Source organism: Hemibagrus wyckioides, linkage group LG24, assembly GCF_019097595.1.
Source record: "Hemibagrus wyckioides isolate EC202008001 linkage group LG24, SWU_Hwy_1.0, whole genome shotgun sequence".
In the NCBI taxonomy this organism is placed as follows: Eukaryota; Metazoa; Chordata; class Actinopteri; order Siluriformes; family Bagridae; genus Hemibagrus; species Hemibagrus wyckioides.
The window spans coordinates 9,953,612-9,974,214 of record NC_080733.1 but is presented as its reverse complement, the minus strand read 5'-3'; the positions used below and the strand labels follow the sequence as shown (position 1 = coordinate 9,974,214).

General features: G+C 38.6%; 2 protein-coding genes across 6 annotated transcripts; both read right to left on the bottom strand.

The window, feature by feature from the left end:
- Window positions 1-1,111: 1,111 nt before the first annotated feature.
- On the bottom strand, window positions 1,112-6,602 carry ak2 (adenylate kinase 2). 2 transcript variants are annotated; one of them, XM_058377337.1, is made up of 7 exons: window positions 6,414-6,600; window positions 5,105-5,230; window positions 4,887-4,997; window positions 4,696-4,790; window positions 4,002-4,074; window positions 2,149-2,344; window positions 1,112-1,285 (listed from the first exon to the last, which is right to left on the bottom strand). In XM_058377337.1, the coding sequence occupies exons 1-7, from the start codon at window positions 6,513-6,515 to the stop codon at window positions 1,278-1,280; spliced, it is 711 nt and encodes a 236-aa protein (XP_058233320.1). In that variant the 5' UTR covers window positions 6,516-6,600; the 3' UTR covers window positions 1,112-1,277. The 2 variants fall into 2 exon arrangements, with proteins under 2 accessions (XP_058233320.1, XP_058233319.1); XM_058377336.1 differs by lacking the exon at window positions 1,112-1,285 and having other exon boundaries at window positions 1,292-2,344; window positions 6,414-6,602.
- Window positions 6,603-10,011: 3,409 nt separating this feature from the next.
- anln (anillin, actin binding protein) lies at window positions 10,012-20,603 on the bottom strand. 4 transcript variants are annotated; one of them, XM_058377332.1, is made up of 24 exons: window positions 20,421-20,603; window positions 18,339-18,489; window positions 17,533-17,943; window positions 16,942-17,276; window positions 16,457-16,829; window positions 16,154-16,353; window positions 15,962-16,066; window positions 15,710-15,806; window positions 15,247-15,578; window positions 14,908-15,056; window positions 14,675-14,816; window positions 14,447-14,582; window positions 14,183-14,371; window positions 13,760-13,886; window positions 13,626-13,674; window positions 13,488-13,541; window positions 13,359-13,391; window positions 12,932-12,953; window positions 12,733-12,845; window positions 12,458-12,511; window positions 12,116-12,202; window positions 11,898-12,005; window positions 11,638-11,810; window positions 10,012-11,470 (listed from the first exon to the last, which is right to left on the bottom strand). In XM_058377332.1, the coding sequence occupies exons 1-24, from the start codon at window positions 20,436-20,438 to the stop codon at window positions 11,356-11,358; spliced, it is 3,573 nt and encodes a 1,190-aa protein (XP_058233315.1). In that variant the 5' UTR covers window positions 20,439-20,603; the 3' UTR covers window positions 10,012-11,355. The 4 variants fall into 4 exon arrangements, with proteins under 4 accessions (XP_058233315.1, XP_058233316.1, XP_058233317.1 ...); XM_058377333.1 differs by having other exon boundaries at window positions 12,733-12,842; XM_058377334.1 differs by lacking the exon at window positions 12,458-12,511.

Below are 20,603 nucleotides of genomic sequence, written 5' to 3'. Positions count from 1 at the left end.
AGGTCATACTTGTGTTTATAAGTACATAAATACAATATATATATATATATATATATATACACACACACACACATCCCTCACTTAGGGACACAACACACTACATAACTGAACTCCATGTACAATATATTGGCAAAAGTATTGGGACACCCCTCCAAATCATTGAATTCAGGGGTTGGGCTCGGCCCCTTAGATCCAGTAAAAGGAGCTCTTAATGCTTCAGCATACCATTTAGGACAATTTCATGCTCCCAACTCTGTGTTAACAGTTTGGGGATGACCCCTTCCTGTTCCAACATGACTGCACACCAGTGGACAAAGCAAGGTCCATTAAGACATGGATGAGTGAGTTTGGTGTGGAAGAACTTCACAGAGTCCTGACCTCAACCTGATAGAACACCTTTGGGATGAATTAGAGCGGAGACTGTGAGCCAGGCCTTCTCGTCCAACATCAGTGCCTGACCTCATAAATGCACTTCTAATGGAATGGTCAAAAATTCCCATAAACACACTCCTAAACCTTGTGGAAAGCCTTCCCAGAAGAGTTGAAGCTGTTATAGCTACAAAGGGCGAGCCAACTCCATATTACATTCAAGTGCATGTGAAGACAGACGTCCCAAAACCTTTGGCACTATGGTGTATCTGTATCTGTGCATGATTGTGCAAGTAGTGCTGGTTGAATAAAAGAACTCAATCACATGCTTGTTGCTTCCTTCAAGTGTGCTACATATGCTAATATGCTGATGTAAAGGCAGACATCCCAAAACTTTTGGCAATACAGTGTATATACACATTCCTTACATAGGAACACAACACAAACTATTATAACTGAACTCCAGTTTGATAACATGCATATGAGATGATTTATTTATCTAAGGAATAGAACACAATAAGGTGTGCTGCTATAAAGGGGAAAAAACAGCATCCCAAAATGTTTAAATTTCACTTTTATGATTTTTTTGTTCATAAAAATATATTGTACATTTTATCTGTTTATAATTACAGACCATTTGGAACACTGTTAACATAATGATTTAACATTATATTCACCTCACAACAGTAAAAAAAAAAAAAAAAAAAAAAACACACACACAAAAAGAGAAACTAAACATAACTGAAGACAGTAAAATATTGCCTTTTATTTCAAGTGAATGATGTTCAGTCAACATGTTCAGTTGGTAGACTCCACAAAAAGCATACCGTCATAACCATGAATAAACTTAGTTATAGACACTCCCCCCTTTGTCACATCAGGCTCAGACTGGCTGGAGGAAGCAGGTTTCAGACAGCTGTAGAAGGGGGAAAAAAACGACTCAAGTAAATTAAACATTCTATTCATCACATGGACGCAAAAAGGGATAGCAAGGAATATCAGATCATTATTTTTTCCACTGCAGGAGGCAGCAAACAAAAAATAATAAATACACGTACCACCTGGTGGACATGGGAAGGAATTACAAGAACAAAATACAGCTACAGAAGCAAAAGCTGGTTTTAAGTTTAAATAAAGTGCAATAAAATGTCGAAATTATTAGCCATGTTTGCTTACACAAGGGTAAAAAAACAGACAAATGTGAGTAGCTAAATATCAAATTATAGATTGAGTAACTCATGCAGTACTGACGATCAGAATGATTGGAAAGAAAAGTAGTAGGTGTTAAGGAAAAATGACTGACAGATCGGTCATGCTGCCTTAGTGGGTGAGATTTCTGTGTAAGAAAGATATTCTCTTGTTTGTTTTTTGTAATTATTATTTTTGGTTTGTCAAGACCTGCTGCTGGTTGCTTGGACACAAATGTACAAAGCCTTTGTACTGGATGTACTGAAGCCTACTTTGTTTTTTGACGTTGCAGTAAAATGCATACATGAACACACTCCACCATTAGGCACTTAATAATGCACTGACATAAAATCCATGTGTGCCATGGTGTGTAATGTAAGAAAAGACAGATAGTTGCCAGAGCTTGTCATGTTTCCATGGGCACAGTGGTAACAACAACATGCTTCCAGACAACATTAAGCTGGCAAACTCACACACTCAAGTGCAGCATTTTCCTTCAAGGCAGAACCCAAACCTTTCCATAAAAGAGAAAGACACTAAGGAAAAAGAAGGATGGAGAAAACGTTTAGATGAATAACACAAGGTCTTTACAGGTGGCAGCTGAAAAGGCAGCAAGGATGGAGGCAAAGACGATGTCGGGGGACTGAGCAGCATCGATGGCACGGTGTATACCACGTGCACTATAGTATTCCACCAGGGGGACTGTCTGTTTATGATAGGCCTCCAGCCTCGAGCGCAGTGTCTTCTCATTATCATCACTACGACGAATCAGAGGTTCCCCGGTCACCTAAATACACAATACAGAGAGACGAATATTCACATCAGTACACGAGTCCTGATCATGAGGCACAGTTAATGATCTCATTTGGTCTAGTGTTACTAAATGAAGATTCTATCTGCTTTGGCAGATGCCGTTATCCAGAGCGACTTACATTTTTGTTTCATTTTATTATTAACTGAGCAACTGAGGGTTAAGGGCCTTGCTCAAGGGCCCAGCAGTGACAGCCTGGTGATCCTGGGATTTGCGCTCACAACCTTCTGATCAGTAGTCCTTAACCACTAAGCTACCCCAACTTCTCTGCAAGTTCGCTGATGTTACACTAATAATAAATCTGCATCCAAAATACCTCTTAATCTGGGAAACACTTGTTTATCAGCTGGATATACAAACTGCTTTTAAATACAGCTTGATAATAGGATAGGATAGGATACTGGGATGACTTATTTAAGGATCAGAAGACAACAGGACATATCATTGTCCTAATATACTATTCTGACACACAACCTTTAAACCAATCAGATTCTGTAATTCTGTAATCATTCAACATGATTTTATTATTTAAGATTCGACTTTCCATAGAAATCTGATGCATTTAAGCTCTGACATTAGTGTAGTCAAAGTTTAAAAACCTTTCCAGCATTAGTGAAACAGGACACCTTAATCACACAGGACTCGTATGGTATATGTAAAGCAGGAAAAGAAGTACACCTGTTGCATTCCTTATCCTAAACTGGCGGCACAAAGAGACACTCTGAATACCAGTTTAATTCCAGCACAACAAAGTGCTTCATTTATCACCTTACTCTGTCTGTATTAACCGTGTCCCTGGATGAGAATGGGGGACAGGGACAGATGAATTTGGGCCAGCTGTAATTACACAGTTCAATATAAAGGCACATGAACAAATATTGCAGTGTGCCCGTTTCTGGTCATGACAACTTTACAAATGTCCTGCTGTGTAACTACAAGCACAATCCTGAATTGGAGGACTAATACTATTTTAAATAAAAGTCTGAGCATATAGAAATGTTAAATCTCTATGGAGTCGAAGCTTCACTAACCCACGCAAGGAAAAACAAACACAGCAATGTGCTTCAGAAACAGCGTGAATTGGCTTTTAGCCACTCATTTGAATAATTCCTCCAAATGCCCGGTGCTCTAATTTTCACAAACTGTATAAACTCATGTTAAACACACATGTGAAAATGTTATATATATGGCCGACATGAAAGTGTAGTTGTCCTCATGAGCTTGCATAAGCTACCAGACCAGCAATTACACAACACCCAACACTTTCTACAACATTTCATTTTACAACATAGATCTCAGAGCTTGTAACAAGAATTACTGTCCATCATGACTAATTACTAGTGAATTAAATGTTCCTGAATGTAAAAAAAAAAATACAGACAACAACTACAGCCTGAACAAATGGAAGACTGACACTGATGGTACATTTTTGCCAACAATTCGCTGTGGAGAGGGTTATTACTGTACAGCATGCTGAGCATGGTAATGGAGATGCTGTTCTGATAACCTTTAACCCAAGACTCCAGCTTTGTGATATTTCCCGTTTCAGTTTTCTAATGGGTGTTTTGCCAATATTCAGTTACATTATATAAAGCAAGCTGTAACCTTTGCTTCCAAACCATTTAAAACTTACATCATCTTTCATGGGCTCCTTGGGCGGATTAAACTCCTCATGGTATGAGCGACCACTGGGCTGATGGATAAGTCTGAAAATGCAACAGCCGAGAGAAAAAATAATTCAGACGCTCATGATGAAATGCTGCCATGTCCATCTCCTGAGGGGAATACTACTGCACAGTATAATTACTGCCCTAACACGTCTAAATCGGCTCAGGGAGATTAATCGAGTTGAAATGAGTGATTTATAACAAACAAGCCTGCATAACACAGCATTCAAATCAGACTGAAAAACAGGAATTTCCATGTAATCATGTGCCCTTGTGTTCTGGTGTAGGAATCAACAGTAAACAACAGTAATTACTTATGAGCCTGTACATTTAATATACTAGAAAACTCAGGCTTGACTAGTGCAATAATCTGTGCTTTTACATTTCTACTGTTGGTGTGTATGTATTTTTGCATCACAGACATTCTAGATCACAGACATTCTAGATCACAGACATTCTAGATCACAGACATTCTAGATCACAGACATTCTAGCCTAAATCACTCTCAAACTGATTAAAAATATCCGACCAAGTTCAATTCCACCTGTAGATTATGACTGATTTATGAATAAGTGCAGGCTACATTCATTGAACTAGAACTGCAGCAGCTTGCTACAAACATCTGGGTTAAAAGCATGTGTTTTTCCCCGTTCCTCGTACCTGCCACAGATCCTGCGCACCAGAAGAGAGTCATCTACCGAGAACTCAATTACAGAGTCCAGCTTCTCTGTGCGTTTTTCAAGCAGATCATCCAACTACAGGGCAGAACAGGATCATTTCATTCGACGTCAATGAGCAATTTATTCAATATGTGAAATTGCTTACTTTCTAGCGACACTCATTAAGGTTACCATTTCTGCTTGTTTGACTGTGCGTGGAAAACCATCCAACAGGAACCCTTGTTTGCAGGCAGAAGTGTCCAGGTTTTTCTCGATGAGCTCGACAACCATCTCATCACTCACCTAACAACAAAACACAGACTGTCAATAAGAAACAAACAACTCCTCCCCATTAAAAAAAACAAGATTTTCCAGAAGTCACCAGACAAAAGGACATTTGTTCAAATTACCAGTTTGCCAGCATCCATGGTCTCTTTTAATCTTTTGCCTAATTCAGTCCCGGAGGCAACCATCGCTCTCAGCATGTCCCCAGTGGCCAGATGACACACACAGAACTTTTCTGCCAGCTTGGGCGCCTGTAACACAATAAAACAGATATCTTGTCCAGATAAATTTGGTACACTGACATCTTAATAGTTTACAGTCAGCTCATTAACTTCCACTAACGTAGGAAAATACACCACCAACCATTCATTCAACTTATATCTATATTTTGCCCACATCCATCCACCCATCTCACTATCACTATTCTGCTTATTTTATTCTTATTCTATTGTTGTTTATTTTTATATATATATTGTATAATGATAGTATATTATACATTATATTTTGTATTATATTCTTTTTATAAATGATATTCTTTTATTTTAGATTCTTCTTTTATTCTAGTGAATTTCTAGTTTTACATATTTTTTAAAACATTTCTTATATTTTTATATTCTAGTTTTACAATCTTATTTAAATTATTGGTTATATTTTTATATTCTAGTTTTACATTTTGATAAATTATTTATTAGATTTTTATATTCAAATTTTTCATTTTTATTTAAATTGTATTCCTTATATTTCTATACTCTAGTTTTACATTTTTTATTTAAATTTTATTTTTATATTCTACTTCTACATTTTGATTTGAATTATTTCTTATATTTTTATATTCTAACTTTACCTTTCTATTTTAATTATATACTTTTAATTATATTATAATTAATTATAAATAGAAAAAAAATTATATATATATATAATGTGTATATATATTCTAATTTCACACTTATGTAAATTTCTTATTTCTTATATTTTATATTCTAGTTTTACATTTTTATTTAAATTGTATTTCGTATATTTTGTAAGATATATATAAGAACACCACATATTTCATTATGAACATGTTACATGTGTTTCCTGATAGAGTTTATCCTTTAACACCAGATCCCTCCTACAGGAAAAAGAACTCTTTCTGTTGCAGTCACCCAGTCACTTTTACTCCATAAGGAACTCAATAACGCCTGGAGTCAAAGGTTACTGAGGCGCAATGCAATGCAATGGAGCAATGTCTTAGAGGACTCAGGGCAGAACCCCAGCGCTGGATTCCACGCCGGAAGCTCCGTGTAACTTTAACCTCCATGCAGCGACAGCAGCAGATATTTCCCCCGACTCTCTGCTACAGGAACCGGACACTGTGTGTCATGTGAAGGAGCCGTGCAGACCATTCAGGCACATGTTAGCCTAGCTAAGTTAACGAGTAACATGGAGTCTGACCTGAGTCCCTTTCCCCGCGCCGGGTGGCCCCAGCAGGATGGCCCGAATCCCTTTACGAACACCAGAGACAACATCGCTGTCTGTCTGTGAGCTGGGCGCCATGGTCGTCTTTTTTACAGCGCTGCTGGACCTCAGAGCCTCCACCACACTTCCTCAACCGGAGAAAGAAAAGCCCTATCACCTCCTTCCTGTCTCTATGGAAAAGTCCCGCCCAATAGACACATGATATAACTCTGATTGGCTAAGGAGACGTCTGTCTAAATCGCTCGCGCTCATTCGTAAGTTACGTAAAAACCTTTTTCTCTCTTTTTAGGGCCCTAAAAGCAGTGCAAAGGGAAGGTTTATTATTTTATTTTTTATTTTTTTCAATCACCCGGGCACTTTTTGGGGTCTTAACATGCTCAAAAACTCATGAAAATCAGCAGACAGGTTGGACGTCACTGTGGCTCGGGCCTGGGCGTGGCACACACCCGTCACAGCGCCCCCTGGAAAATCTTGCTGCATAGCTGATACACACTTGCACGTATTCATGGAAAGCTTGGTAGACACTTAGATCTCATTGAGCTGAACAACTTTCTCATTGCATGTCATTAAGTTTAATCTACAGGAAGTGAGTTATTTTGAGTTGTTTGCGAAACACACCCAATGGAATGTGAAATACTCCTCCTTGGGAACTGATACAACCACCACCAAACCCAGGCTAATATGATGTCAAGACATTGATACAACCACCACCAAACCCAGGCTAATATGATCTCAAGACATTGATACAACCGCCACCAAACCCAGGCTAATATGATCTCAAGACATTGATACAACCGCCACCAAACCCAGGCTAATATGATCTCAAGACATTGATACAACCGCCACCAAACCCAGGCTAATATGATCTCAAGACATTGATACAACCGCCACCAAACCCAGGCTAATATGATCTCAAGACATTGATACAACCACCACCAAACCCAGGTTCACTTTTTGAAATCTCCAATATTTTGTCCTTTACTTTCAGCTAATTTGGTTCAAAATCAGTCAGAATAATGTCAAGACATGGCTGATGTGAAACTCTGAAGGAATTTGTGATATTGTGAATGATTTTGCAGTTCAAGACAGTTCAAGAAGCTTTTATTGTCATATCAACCACATACAGCTGGCGCAGTACATAGTGAAATGAAACAACGTTTCTCCAGGACCTGGTGCTACATAAACATACAACAAGAAGTTCAATACAAAACAACAAACACCACAGAGCTAGGACAGAAGTTTGTCTTAGCCACGTAAAGTGCACAGTGTGCAGCTAGGTGCAAACAGAGCATAGACAAGACAGTGCAAACAAGACAATAAATACAATAAAGACAACACAAAAGAACACAGGACACTTAGCGCTGAAAAGAAATAAAAGAACATGTACTGGAATGTAAGTGAAATAAAATAGATAAAGTGAGATGATGTAAAAAAAAAAAAAAAAAAAAAAGTATTGTGCTATTGTGAGGATTTAAATAAGAACATAATAGAAGAAAATTAATGTTATTATATCTTAACAGTGGAAAGTCCTAATGTTTCAAAACATTTTACTTAGAAAGAACAACTGGTTGTGAGTAATTCTGCTTAGTTTTATGACTTTGTGATGCTCGCAATAAATTTTTACATTCATCAGTCCATTGACTATGTCCACTAGAAGCTTTCCCCTTTATTTTTATTTTTTTAAATATGGCTTCATGTTCACAATTTATATATACAGAGTCAATCAAAAAATGTATATACACTTTAGGAAAAGAAAAAGTAGACATTTTTTCTGGGTGACTCTCTCTCTCTATATATATAAACTGATATAGTAATATAGTTTAGAGGGAGAGTCATTGTCCCTTTTGACATCACTGGACATTGCTATGATCTGTTTCATTACACCCAAACTGTCACTTTTGCCCTTATATAGTTCAGAGGGAGAGGCAGTTTTCTTTTTGCCATCAGTGTACATTGCTGTGATCACTTTCATTAGACCCAAATTGTCACTCTTGTCCTTTTGGTATTTCCCCTTTAAATGCATGTACTCGTTGTGCCTATGTGTCTGGTGCACTGGGCGGCGATGCCGCTGTTGCTTGGGCCTGATCTTTGTTGCTTGCAACTATATTTTTTCTTTCTTTTTTAAAGTTGAGTACCTGAATTTTTCAGTACATTGTCCTGACCTGAACATGTAACAACTACACTGAGGAGTGGGGTTATAGAACAATGTAGAAAATTTAAAAGAAAACTGAGTTCAAGTTCTGTTTATCTATCTGTCTATCTACACTATATTGCCAAAGGTTTTGGGACGCCCCTCTAAATCATTGAATTCAGGGGTTGGGCTTTGCCCCTTAGTTCCAGTGAAAGGAACTCTTAATGCTTCAGTATATCAAGACATTTTGGACAATTTCATGCTCCCAACTTTGTGGGAACAGTTTGGGGATGACCCCTTCCTGTTCCAACATGACTGCACACCAGTGCACAAAGCAAGGTCCATAAAGACATGGATGAGTGAGTTTGGTGTTGAGGAACTTGACTGTCCTGACCTCAACCCGACAGAACACCTTTGGGATGAATTAGTGTGAAGACTGCGTCCGACATCAGTGCCTGACCTCACAAATGCAGGAATTGAGGAATGATCAAAAATTCCCATAAACACAATTATAAACCTTGTGGAAAGTCTTCCCAGAAGAGTTGAAGCTGTTTTAGTTGCAAACTCCATATTACATTCATGTGCAAATGAAGGAAGATGTCCCAGTTTTTGGAATTTTTCACAGGCTCTGCTCTAATTCATCCCAAAAGAAAAAGAAAAAGAAAAAAATAACTTATGAAAGGATAAACACATCAAAGTGGATTTCAAGTTTTGGTCTATGCACAAATCAATCTTAAAGCAAGGACTCATATCATCCTATGAACTTGGAAACCTCTCTGACAGGGAAACACTTGTAGGGTTCTACCTAAAATAACTGAGGAACAAATACAGAACTCTTAATTTTTCAGATATAACCTTTTATAAAGGTGTTTTTTTTACTGGTCAAAAATATTGTTTTCCACAGGAAAGTGTTTCCTGAATCAAACATTTGCCTGGATGCTTAGTGTTTTCTACCTCAGTTTTAGTGACACTGTCTATGATCTGGTGTATATGCATTGGTCAGAGCAGCTACTGTACCACTGGACCAGAGGTCACTCAGAACAAAGCTACCATCACCATGCTTCACTGTAGAGTTGGTATTCTCAGGGTTATAAGCAAATTTAGGTTTCTCTAATAGAAATCCTTTATCTACATGTTTGCCGAGTCTAAAAGCTGCCACTTTTTTTGATAAAGCACAACTTTGTGGAGAGTCCAGGTTATCATTGTCCTGTGAAGAACTTCTCCCATCCATGTTGTGGATCCCTTCAGTTTCTTCTGAAGTTACATTGCCCATTTGGCAGTTCCATGGGCTGTTTAATATATTTAACCAAACCTTAACAGATTTATCTAGCAAATTGTCCCAGACAGTTATAGATAATCACCTCCCTCTCCACACCTCTACATGGTGCTTTATTTATTCAAATAAATTATGTATAAATTAAGTGATACCCATACACATTATTGGTTAAAGCTGCTGGCTTTTATTGGCATGTCAGCAATGCATATTTCTTGACACTACATTTGGAGTGTTTAAAAAACAGAGCAGGAAACCAAGAAACACACACAAACTGCTATAATAAACTTGTACACTTGTCACAGCAAATCAAAAATATTGTATTAAGGCTTTTATCCAGCCATCTATGTGCATTTAAGCCAAATTAATAGAATAAAATGCTAGTATAAAGTAAAATAAAAGCCATTGTCTGCTTTGTGTCAATAACAAACTCTAAATTTGTCTAAGTAGTTCACGTACACTCAAACTGGTGTGTTGTAGAGATATCTTAAATCTTTTATCTTAAATGATCTACTGCAAGATAAACAGTTAAAGCAGCTATTGACATTAAAGTGTGTACTTTAGTAGTAGTTTCATCAGCTCAGAATACAGTCTTGGCACTCTACATCATAAAGCATCTTAACGTTAACTGATAACACAAATAAAAAGGTCAATAAAATGGGAAAAAACAGCTCCATTATAATTCCTGTTGACCAGCCAAATTCAACTGTCAATACATGAAATGTTTATAAAGTACTTTGTTCAACCCACAGAGAATACATATAAAACTATAACAAAATGTCCCTGAATAAAAGCAAATCAAGCATAACTCCTGAATATGTCAAAAATGATGTGCTCTCAATATTTACAAGTATACCAAAGTATAAAAATGTCATAAAACTAAATCTAAGATGTAGGCATGAAGCCTGAAACTGTATTAATCAAGAGCTAAAATATTGTGTACATCAAACACACGGGTGTTATAACAAATACTGTCCTGTGTTATGATTATATGGAAGACTGTTTAAAATAATATATTGCAAATGCTTTACTGTGGTTTAAGCAACTGTGTACACATTACTGAAGCTGTTACTAATTCCATGTTTATTACAGAACATACATTGAGTGTTAGGCAAAGTCTGGTTTAAATATAAAGATTAAAGCAGAAATTTCACATATCTAAATGCAAACCAACTGTATTTTATTAAGGAAATTGTTAAATATATACCCTAGAGCTTTAAACTTCAGTAACTTTGCCAGTTAAACTAAATCTTCCTGACACTGATTTTATTAACCATGAACCAACACACGGCTTTGCCTTCTACAAATAATGTGAGGTGGATTATTGTGTTAAATGTTAAGCATTGCTTTATTCAATTTTAATCTCCCATGTCCATAACTTCGGTCAAATATACAATTCCTTAACTTTATACTCGACTGTAAACGTTTTGTAACTGATATTGTATTGCACGTCTCAGCAAACAGTTTGATATTTTGTGTTGGATTAGGACCATTGAGCTCAGTCTCTGTCAGGGTCACACTGGCCTGTAACACGAGTCTGGCTGCCACATGCGCAGATCTACTAGGATTTGATTGAGCTTCCGCATCCACAGATTTCTCTCGTCTTTTGTATCAGCACTAAGCCAGTTCCTGTGTGTTAAAAGATGTAGACATAAATTACTGATACGTCCCAGAAATTGATGTATACCTACCAGATTTACATAACATTTATTAGCACATATTATATTAGTGATAGTTGGAATATTATTAGTAATAGATCACAGATTGTACTGTTAATGTACTGAGGAGGGTCTTACTTTGTGACACACATCGTGTTCTTGCACTGGCTGACCAGAGTTTCTTTGTCATCGTCCCGTTGTGGTCTCACTGTAATCAGTTCAAAAGTGTTGGGCCGGGCACAGAACTCGCGGTTAGCAGGCTCCACTTTCCGACTTACACAGCTTGCCAAGTTGATACGACCAATAGGATTCTACACAGAACAGGTCACATGTTTAATAATTTTGCTTTCTGATTCGTCAAAACATATAGGATTGATGAAATCCCAATCTTGTCCAACCTTGCGTTTTTCATCATCGGGATAAGTCCAGTAGGAGATGCAGTACCCTGAGAGGACACACCATCTCCTATGCCAGGCTCCAAAACCACTGACATCTTCAAACATGGTCTAGAAATTTAGATAGCTGTGTCAGTTCAAATACCGTGTCAAAGCAATCATACGTATTATGAACAAGTGCACTTTTGGTGATATTTGTGCAAGGGATCTAGAACACTGACCAAAAAGCCTCTTTCCTGCACGTGGGAGTCAACCTCACACTGAATCCTGAGGTAAATATGGCCTTCCAAAGGACAGAGAAAGGGAACCTAGGAAATTTGAGGTGAAGATAGGAGTTTAGAAAATTTGTTTAACAGTTTCTCAGTTAAGCATGTGGCATATAAAAAAAAATATATAAAGAACAAAACATTTACAGTATTCATGGAAAAGAGAGAATAGTCTTCACCACACACAAGTGACTCGGGTTAGTAAAACACGGTAAAGCAGTTGCAATGCAAAACGTGATTAAGACAAAAACAGCCAAAGCCAACCCGTGTTGCTGAACATGGAACGAACATGAAAACCTTAGTCTGAAACATGTCACTGAGAAGCCTGCTCTCACACCCTTCATAATTCATCTACAAAGAGAAAAATGAGTGCGCATAAACAGGCTGATCTCTAGTAGGACTGTACCATGCTTGCATTAGGAAGACCTTAATAACTGCTTGGGGAACATGCAAATAAAGTGCTTACAAAGAACTATTTTGTGTCCTGAAAAATCCCATGGAAAAAAGATTTCTCAAGTTTTCTCATGCCAAAATGCACAAATTATACTAAAATACTATACCACAAGGTTTACCTTTTCCAGGGGAAATTTGTTTTTCCCAATAGCAGCCAGGGTTAACTTGTGTGACCCAACAAGAGCAAAGTTACTGGAGCGCACTGCATTCGGGCCCCCGGGACTTGCCACTACTACAAACAAAAAGAGTGTTATCCAAGCTGCACGTACTAACAGGAATAAATGATGCTAATTAAAGTTGCTTGTATTAAATACTCACCAGGTGTTTGGAGATTGCTTTTCTGTTATAGAACAGAACAAAAAAAAAGTCTGTCATTAATATCACATAACTGACCACCCAAAGCCCATAGTAAATATGAATTTAACATGTTGAATGTTCGGATTATTTACACATTTTTAGAAAATGTCTACATGTACCATCAACTAAACTGCAGTCAGGTTCATCTGACATATTTGATAACATTTAAAGATTTAAAGTGATGTCTGTCCGATTCACATTTGCTTTTCATTTATGAACACCCTGGTAAGAATTCCTCTCAGCACAGTTGTGTATATGTTTTAAGGAGGAACTCTTAGTTAGGAACTTTAGTGCCTCTTAGTGGTAAGAAAAGATTCTGTGTGAATACGACCCTAGAATATCATGCGTTTCCCGGCACTGCATAAATAGTTAAGAAACCAATACTTACAGTGATTGCAAGGAATCTCTTGGGAGTGATTGCCTAATGGGAGAAGATGAATTATTTTTTGTACGCAACAGTACACAATTTTACATTACAAAATGTGTAAACAAAACTACACAACAGAAAGACTTGTACCTTGGACTTAGATGGCTTCTTTCTTTTATCAAGAAACAGCTCACGTTTCAGAACCTGAGGAAACAGAATATCTAGCACTGAGAAATGTCTAAATTATGCATGTTTAAATACAGAGAAAGAAAGAAAGAGATTACTTACAAGATAATAAACCTCAATATCAATCTCAAAGTCACTGGACACATCAGGCCTGAAAAATAAACAAAATTAAATGTAAATGAATGTATTAACAGGTGGCAGTAATATCCACACTGGTAACAGCAATTTAGACTCACAGAGTAAACTTGGTGGAAAAGGTCAAGGCATCCCCACTGAGTGAATTGTTGATGCTGGCCAGAGGAGTAGCAACCGTGTTTTCGGCTCCAGCACGGATCATCACAAAGAAGTAATGGCATCCAGATTCTTTATTTAAAAAGCAAAAACCACACATTTAATAAACAAGGTTTAAAACTGAAAACATCACCATATGGATGGAAACTGCATATTTTGATTGGTGTGAAATAGCTTTTGATAAAAATTTTATGATACTTGATATTTTCAAATGTAATACAAATATGGATAAAACTAATCAGCTATTTTTAATAACTGACTATACCTACAAAAAGGTGCAGTATCATGATCTATATTTTCACATCAAATCTCTTGCCAAAAAAAACCTTTACAGAACACTTAAAAATAAAACAACAGAGAGGATATACCAGGCCTATTAGCGGTAGAACAGACAAAGTCTGCCTTAAGTGGTAATCTGAGCTCTTGCAGGGTGATGGAGCCCTTGGAGGCAGGCACTCCGATGTCTTCCGGGGCTTTGGAGGAACTTTTCTTCTGAATTGCTGGTCCCTCTGCCTTTAGCCGATCCAGCTCAGCTTTCAGAGCCACTCTTCTCTCAGCTGGAGAAAGAACAGTCCATTTATTCAAATACAATTAGGCACTGGTCTAGAGATCTGTCTGTCACTATCACTCACTGGCTATAAGCAGCAGCCTCTCAGCTTCAGCCTCAACCTGAGAGCCCTTTCCATGCTCCTCGTCTGTGCAGCAGTTCAGTGCCTGACTGGCTTGATGGATCACCGTCTGCTGCATGTTCATCTCATTGGTCAAAACCTAAAAGCATAAAATGAGACCGTTCCACTTGAAACTATCCAATCACACAAGTACATATCGTTCCAAACTAAACAATTGTTCCTTTGACTCACCTGCATCTTTTGTTTAATGCTAATGTGACTGGCATTCTGGGGTTCTTCCATTCTTTGAGACACATCTTCTTTCCTCACAATCACCTGTTTTACCTGAGGTCTCTCAGTCTCCTTTATTCTAGTTGATCTGTATGCATCAATGCTAAAACACAGGAGGTACCCATTAAATACCTATGATGGAGTTTTAGTAATGGTATTTAGCTTCACATGTAATCGTTGCACTGTAGGATTACCTGTAGGGTAGTTTGTGCTCTTCTTCCAGAGCATCAATGCTGTCAGAAGAGCCAGCACAAAGCATTCGTGCCCTTTGGAATTTTGTGGGCCTGGATACACCTTCAGGAGTTCCATTTTTCTCAATAAAGGAGCTGGCTGGGGTTGATGTCTGATACATTACAAAAACAACGTATGTGGTATTGAAATAAAAACATTTATAATATTTTGGAAAAAGAAAGTGGCAATTTACAGAGAGTTTACACAAACCTATCTAAACTAAATCAGGCTTTCTACTCGCTGATTTTTACTGGAGAATAAAATTTTAATTCAAGATGTGTTCCAAAGTATGCTAGACTCACCATGACTTTCCTCTCAGGGCTCTTGACCACAGCAGCCACAGTCTCTGCCAGCGGGGTGAGGAGAGACATGGAGGAGATGTTTAGAGCATCTTCCTCATCATCCTCTTCAGCATCATGCTCATCATTCTCCTCCAATACATCTTCAAAATAATGGTTAATGACCTCAGAGTTAATGGAGCCATCGACATTCATCTCGATTTCACGTATCTCCTCCTCTGAAGAGCTTTTAATCTTCTTGCCTTTTTCTTTTTGCTCCTCCATTTCTTCTTTTTCTACTGAAACCTCAACCTTCTTCATTGGGCTTGACATGACAGGCTTAATATTTGAGGTTTCTGATGAAGGAAAAAAAAAAAAAAAGGTTAGAAGATCAATCATGTAGTCGTTGTGCTTAAAGCTACAATAGTACTAATGGAAAAAAAAGTATATATTTTTCCCAAAAAGATTTCAGAGGTAAACATTTTACCATTTTCACTGGATTTTTTTTCCAGAATATCCAGGACTGGTGCTGACAGCTCAGTGTTAAGTACTGGGACAGACGTTTTAATGGGATCTTTTTCCACCTGAGAATGACAAAGAATTCTGCAATCATATCTCTGTTTCTTCTCCTTTGCATTGGAGTAATACATGACATTTATTTAGGCTGACTTATGTTGTAAAGATTGATTACAGAGAATATCTCTGTTTAAGGGGATTCAATACAAAAACACTGACAAACCTTAGATTCTGAGTTATTTGTGTCCTCGGTGAGATCCTCTCTGCTTTTTGACATCTTGTTGTTCTGAAATCGACTGCGAACCTGTGCCAATTCTACATCACGCTCCTAACAAGAACGGCAAATTATTTTCAGATAAAAATTTAACTCATGCCATTTCACACAATATGAAGGGGAAAAAATTAAAAGACTCACCATTTTCTGCTTCTGAGTGAGGAGGGCTGTACTGGAAGTGCCCTGTGTGACAGCAAGCCTCTCCTGAAACAATGTCGATTTGTGAGTGGATGATGGTGTAACAACAGGTGAACGAGCCAGACCAACACCGTTAAGAGGAGAACCCTGATTACGTTCTTGACACCTTTCCCCAAAACGCTCCAAAAAGGACTTGACACCACCTTGGGACGATGCAATGATTAGGACCAAAAAAAAAAAAAAGAGGATTACAATAAAATTAGGTAAAATTATTCAGAATTGCAGTTTAGTGGAGAATTTACTCACCAGAAGGTCCAACTGGGCCACCTTTCGGTAGGGGTGTTGAATCCTTGGTCAGCCTCTCAGCAGCCTGAGAGAGCACTACACTGGAGGAAGGGTTGGCAGGAACATTTGTTTTTGCAGGACTTGCATTAACCGATTTTCCTAGTCCTAGGTCTTTGCATGGGGCCTTCAGAGGGCTTTGGGAACTCTGGGTAGACTGAGAAGACGATGGGACTCTTCCAGATTTGAGTGGAGTGGAGTGCTGACTAGAGAAGCTCTTCACAGGGCTGGATGCTGGAGAGAGGTGTCCTTTAGCCAACTTTCTCTCAGGAACCTCAGTCTTCTGTGGGCTTGGAGGAATCACTCTGGAGGGCTTGACTGGAGAATAAACTGGTGGCTGGAACAAACCAAACATGATTAAGAAAGTTATAAATACAACAACAACAACAAAAACGACAACCAAAACTCTTTTTTTCATGCTCAATGAGAACATGATTTGTGCACCCCACCTGCTGAGTGCTGTGGACAGACTTGCTAGCAACTGGCTGGACAGTCTTAGCTTGTTGTGCAACAGAAATGGGCTTGACACTAGTGCTCATTCCCACATGTGCTGGAGGAGGAACACAGGCTGTGCCAGGCTGCCCTTGTGCATTGTCTCTGTAAGTGGGCGGTTGCCCGAGATCATCTTCCCAGGAACTGATTGTCGCAGCAAGGTTTGCCAGTCTGCCCTTCCTGCCTAATGGCTTCTCGGATGTGATGGCTGGAGCTGGATTAGTAGCAATCTCCATCCTTTGGGATTTAACAGGGGACAGAGCTATGCTGTTGGGAACTGGCTCCAAGTTACCTGTAAATACATTTCAATATGAACGAACATTTTGTAAACATCAAAAAAGAACGTTATTAACTATGATCATATAGTTGTCACAGTGAAGCCATTTCATAAAGAATAAAGTCCCACTGACATTTTAATTCATTCATAAGGCACAAGTGTGTATCTAGTAGTAATCATATCCACCAGTGATAAGCAAATACATCTGAACTTAACAGGCCAAACTAAATATGGCAGATAGTCATCCAAGAACTAACTGACTCAGGCCTACCCTCTGAATCCCAGTAGTGCCTCTGTTCTGCCAGTCTCTGCAGACGAGATCTCATGTTGCTGGCAGTTGGAGTGGCAGCAGGAGTGCCTTTGAGATCTTCGCTGCTTTCCGCCATCATAGAGTGCTTCATCTTATCTGTGCATCCTGTTCTGGTCTGTGAAGGACAAGCCTCAATTTTCTCAGTGTCTGGAAGTGTGTGTGCAGGCCCTTTGCCCGAGTCTAAGCTAGAATGCATAGGTAGTCTCTCCACTGTAGCTGAGTGGACACTGCTTGGTGCTGTGGTGGGACTCTTGTCCTTTGCGGGCTCTGAAGCCGTGACCTGAAGAGTAGCGGGTTCCTTGTTCTCTTCCCCAACGGCATTCTCCTCTGAGCAGCGGCGCTTAGAAGGAGAGGGTTTGGAGGAGGGAAGTACTGTAATACAAACACAAGTGATTTTATTAAGACAAAGTTAAAAATCTGAAATAACAGTATTATCATTCTCCTTATCATACAACAAACTTTTTATCATCAGCCAAAATTCAGCTAGGAGGATTGCACTGCAAATAAAAAGCCAAGATTAAGGCAGCAATAATGAATCCTATGAATGGAGACTTCAGGCTTTTTCCATTAAGAACACATATAGATGTAAATAATGGTGTGCTAGGGATTAAATAGATCGCGTCCAGGGCATTAAAAACAAAGCTCTCCGTTCATGTATTTCGACCCGACAACAGATGGTTCTGTTCATTTAAAATGAATTATACAATTATTGTGCAGACTTATTCAAATGAACACAGACTTTAAAACTCAGTTTAACAAAATGGCACCTTTTTCAGCCGGTGGCTGACTGATGACACTGTTTGTCTCTGCGAGTGGCTCTCTTGACCTCTTGGTCATTTGTCGATTGGCTGCTGTGGGCCTCTCCGCCATCTTCTTCTGAAGATTCTCCCTCCGAGCTCGAGTGCGCTCTAACAGTTTCTGAGTAAACAGTAAAAACACACAGTTGTGTAACTAAGGAAACTCGGAAGGAGATATGTTATGATATGAGGTTATACGTTGACAGAGGCTTTTAAAAATGTACTCTACGGGGATAATTGACAAAAAAAAGCTACATAAAAGGTTTTTTTTTAACCGCTAAAATGTGATCTGAATACAGACCCATAAAAATAGTATGAATGAAGAAAGGAATTATTTGCAAAAGTGGATTGATATGTTATAATACACTTTAATAACAAATTCTAACTGCCCTTAGGTTATCCAAATGTCTCAGCTGATTAAGTGAACTACTTTGAACTAGTCTATCAGCCGAGTCGATCACAATCATATATTTTTAACTGCAGCGCTGTGATGTTTTAAATGAATTAAAAATAGCAGTTTCAGTTCCTGCCTCATACCCGCTGTGTGCCTCGCCTAACTGTTTCACATGTGAAACAAACAGAACGCTTTATATTTCATAATACATACTTCATTTTACTTGCTATTAAAATCAGAAATACAGATCACCAATATGATGCAAGTACTGTCCTTACAGTATTAGGACACTTAAGTGCAGTCTCATGTGTATCCATATTCTTTAAATCTATGGTCCACAAAGTGTGCTCCTGGGACCCCCAACAGGCCACAAGACATAGCCAGGGTTGCATAATTTATTTAGCTACAGTGTGCACCAGTATACAAAGCAAGGTTCATAAAGACATGGATGAGCGAGTTTGGTGTAGAGGAACTTGACTTGCCTGCACAGAGTCCTGACCTCAACCTGATAAAACATCTTTGGGATGAATTAGAGCGGAGACTGTGAGCCAGGCCAAAACTGTGATGTCTGCCTTTACATGCACATGAATGTAATACGGAGTTGGCTCTCTCTTTGCCGCTATAACAGCTTCAACTCTTCTGGGAAGGCTTTCCACAAGGTTTAGGAGAGTGTTTATGGGAATTTTTGACCATTCCACTAGAAGTGCATTTATGAGGTCAGGCACTGATGTTGGACGAGAAGGTCTGGCTCACAGTCTCCGCTCTTTATCCCAAAGGTATTCTATCAGGTTGAGGTCAGGATTCTGTGAAGTTCCTCCACACCAGACTCACTCATCCTTGTCTTTATGGACCTTGCTCTGTGCACTGGTGTGCAGTCATGTTGGAACAGGAAGCGGTCATCCCCAAACTGTTCCCACAAAGTTGAGAGCATGAAATTGTCCAAAATGTCTTGGTATGCTGAAGCATTAAGAGTTCCTTTCACTGGAACTAAAGGGCCGAGCCCAACCCCTGAAAAACTCAATGATTTGGAGGGGTGTCCCAAAACTTTTGGTAATACAGTGTATATCTGCCAAGAATGCATGTCGGCCACCTTAATATGATGCCAAGCAAAGACATGATCATGATCATACACATCCCCAAGCTGACTCTGGCATCCTCTGAGCAAGGAATGGAAATTTCAGTTAGTGACTGTCATTCCCAAAATATGCTGTCACGTGATACCATTAGATCATTTCATTGGTCATCCAACTCAAGTCATACTTTGCTTACCGTTGGCTAGTTTTGAGTCAATATTTTTAGATTATTTCCCTGGAAAATATATTTGTGTTAAAATAAATCTGTAAAAATGAACAATGTAAACAGAGAACAATCTCTGAATAGCTTGGAAGCAGACAACCACGCCTTAACCAACCACGCACTAGCTAAACAAAGATAAGGGCAGTTTGGCTAGCTGAATATTAGCTAGAGATACATGCAAAATATTCTAGTCATTTTGTTTTTTGTTGTCTTGTAAGAAAAATTTCTACACATTTATATAAATATACAGCCATTCGTTAGTTAGATATCCGAGTAGTTAGTTACAGTTAGTCAGGATTGTATAACATTACTGTTCAATTACAGCGAATACAAAACACACGATATTAACAGACAGTATTTACCTCGGTGAACGGATCCATTCCAGAGTAAATTAATTATAAACTCGAACTAAATAACGCTGTTACACCCCGCTTTCCTCACTATAAACCCTATCTGAGGACTAGTCTTTTCTAAAGCTTCCTCTGCACGCGCATACACACACTCACGCGCGCACACACTGCTACTGCTTGTTCAAAATTTGAATT

Coding starts and splice junctions, on each gene's coding strand:
- ak2 (XM_058377336.1), bottom strand. CDS start 6,515: ATGGCGCCCAGCTCACAGACAGACAGCGATGTTGTCTCTGGTGTTCGT. Junction 4,791..4,886: donor CAGTCAAACAAGCAGAAATG/GTAACCTTAATG, acceptor TCTGCCCTGTAG/TTGGATGATCTGCTTGAAAA. Junction 4,075..4,695: donor GTGCGCAGGATCTGTGGCAG/GTACGAGGAACG, acceptor TTGCATTTTCAG/ACTTATCCATCAGCCCAGTG.
- anln (XM_058377332.1), bottom strand. Junction 16,354..16,456: donor TGGCCCAGTTGGACCTTCTG/GTGAGTAAATTC, acceptor CATCGTCCCAAG/GTGGTGTCAAGTCCTTTTTG. Junction 14,817..14,907: donor GAGCACAAACTACCCTACAG/GTAATCCTACAG, acceptor CCTGTGTTTTAG/CATTGATGCATACAGATCAA.